Raw genomic sequence first — 2,092 nt, forward strand, 5'->3', positions numbered from 1 at the left:
TTTTTCACACAGAAAACATCCAGGAAATCAAACCCCTGACCATCCTGCTGTAAGGCGAGAGCACTAACCACCTTAAGTCCACATCAGTAAGGCCCTGAGAAATGGAATGTGAGTGTTGTCCATCAGTGTCACTGAGGCCCAACATAAGGCCCCTGTAGAAGAGCCAGTTCCAGGGATGTTCCCTGGAACTGGAACCTTATCCCTGAGACGGCGCTGGAGATCCTGGAGCTGTCGTCGCCTTCATGCAGCGCTGCTGTGGCCCACTGCACCACTGGACTGAAACATGAGCCAAGAATGAATGTCCTGCAGCGCACTGCTAACATGTCATTACTTCAGATTAGGCTGTGGGATGCGGCCCACAGTGTAACCCACACCCTGGTGTAGGTCTTAGCACCAGGAGGGTTTTAATAGAAAATGCACACACTCATACTGTTCATGCTGTTTACATGGGGACATACAGTGACACTGACCTCTCTTCTTATGTACAACCAGGATGACCTTTCCATAGGACCCCTGACCCAGGAGTTTGACCACCTTGAAGTGGTCCAGTACTTTCAGACTGGGCATGGACTGTGCTGTCAGGTAACACAGCTCGTCCAGGTCCTGGGCTGCTGCTGTGGCCTGTACACACACACACACACACACACACACACACGCTCTCTTTAGTGACACTGATCATGAACCTGTCCCTCAGGTCAGAGGTCAAACTGTCCAGTATCTGAGTGGATGAAGTACTCGTCAGTAGGAGCTGTAATACTGTTGAAGTACTCGTCAGTAGGAGCTGTAATACTGTTGAAGTACTCGTCAGTAGGAGCTGTAATACTGTTGAAGTACTCGTAGTATTCATTTCTGGGACAGTCAGTCTCTGATCCTGTTTCAACTGTGTTTGTTTCACTAGTTACTAGTTAAACCTGTTAAACCTGGTCAACAGAGTTACATAACTGACTCTGACCAGGTCGTATTCTGGGATGTCCTTGTCACAGCCGCTGTTCACAGATACATGGAGTGTCGGAACAGTCGGAACAGTCGGAACAGTCGGAACAGTCGGAGGAATAACACAGATCTGAAACTGTCTGTCAGACATGAAAAATCATATTATTATTATTGTTGTTCATCTATAATATCTCTAAAATCTTTAGTTTGAACTGAAAAATCCCATTTACACCATGACACAAAGCTCCGTTCTGATTGGTTCTAATCCATAATTATCACTGATGTGATCGTTAATATCATTTAATGACTTGGTACGACCGTCAGTCGACCGACAGTATAAAGAGTTAGAGCTGCTGATGACCCCAGAAAACAACAGTTCCCAGAGTTCTTAGAGGTTCTGCTCCCATCATTTGTTGACAGTCCTGGAGGGAAACGTTGGCCCAGGTTTGCACGCCCTCTCTCTCTCTCTAATTGTGCGTGTTTTGTTGGCGTGTTGGTGCTAAAGGTCAGGCCTCATCAACACACTTCTAGTTCTCACATTATTACATTCTTCAGCTGCTCACCATCGCCCCCCCATGCTGAGTGAATGTAATTTATTACAGACTGGATGTTGGTGCAACTGCAGTTCTCCGGGTCAAAGGTCACCTCTGATTGATCCACCCTGACAGTTCAATGATCACAGCTGCTTTTTTGAACATTTACTGGATCCTCTGTACTAACAACACACACACAGACACACACACACACACACAGACACACACACACGACCAGATGCTGCCACAGCGCTGAGGTCACTGGTACTCACTGTCATCTTGTGTTCAGCTGGTTGGTCGCTGCTCACTTTTCTTCACTCTTTTCATCTACAATCATAAAGAAATAAACTTCCAGGTGGAGCTCCCCCTACTGTTCTGCTCTGCTATTACAGTGTGGTTGTAGAGAGACGGATGGATCAATCTGACGTCCTGTGTCCACGCTGCAGCTTCACTGAGGGAGACCTGAATTATGACTGAGAGACCCCCCACACACTGGACTCTCTCTCTCTCTCTCTCTATCTCTCTCTTTCCTACTCTTGTGCCAGCCCCCCCTCACAGCCTCTCCATGCTATGCTGGCAAATACGTGTCAACCAGCTACAAGGTATTTTACCCCCCACCCCCTACA

General features: G+C 47.4%; 1 protein-coding gene across 1 annotated transcript in view; it reads right to left on the bottom strand.

Moving 5' to 3' along the window:
• sbk3 (SH3 domain binding kinase family, member 3) overlaps positions 1 to 2,068 on the bottom strand; it is a 3,330-nt gene extending 1,262 nt beyond the window's left edge. Inside the window, exons 1-2 of the mRNA XM_008322599.3 lie at positions 1,739 to 2,068; positions 471 to 621 (exon numbers count right to left, since the gene is read on the bottom strand). Of these exons, the coding sequence (XP_008320821.1) occupies positions 471 to 621; positions 1,739 to 1,744 (157 nt within the window). The 5' untranslated portion in view covers positions 1,745 to 2,068. The remainder of the gene's footprint in view (positions 1 to 470; positions 622 to 1,738) is intronic.
• Positions 2,069 to 2,092: the final 24 nt, after the last annotated feature.

Source organism: Cynoglossus semilaevis, chromosome 13 (assembly GCF_000523025.1).
Source record: "Cynoglossus semilaevis isolate Cse_v1.0 chromosome 13, Cse_v1.0, whole genome shotgun sequence".
In the NCBI taxonomy this organism is placed as follows: Eukaryota; Metazoa; Chordata; class Actinopteri; order Pleuronectiformes; family Cynoglossidae; genus Cynoglossus; species Cynoglossus semilaevis.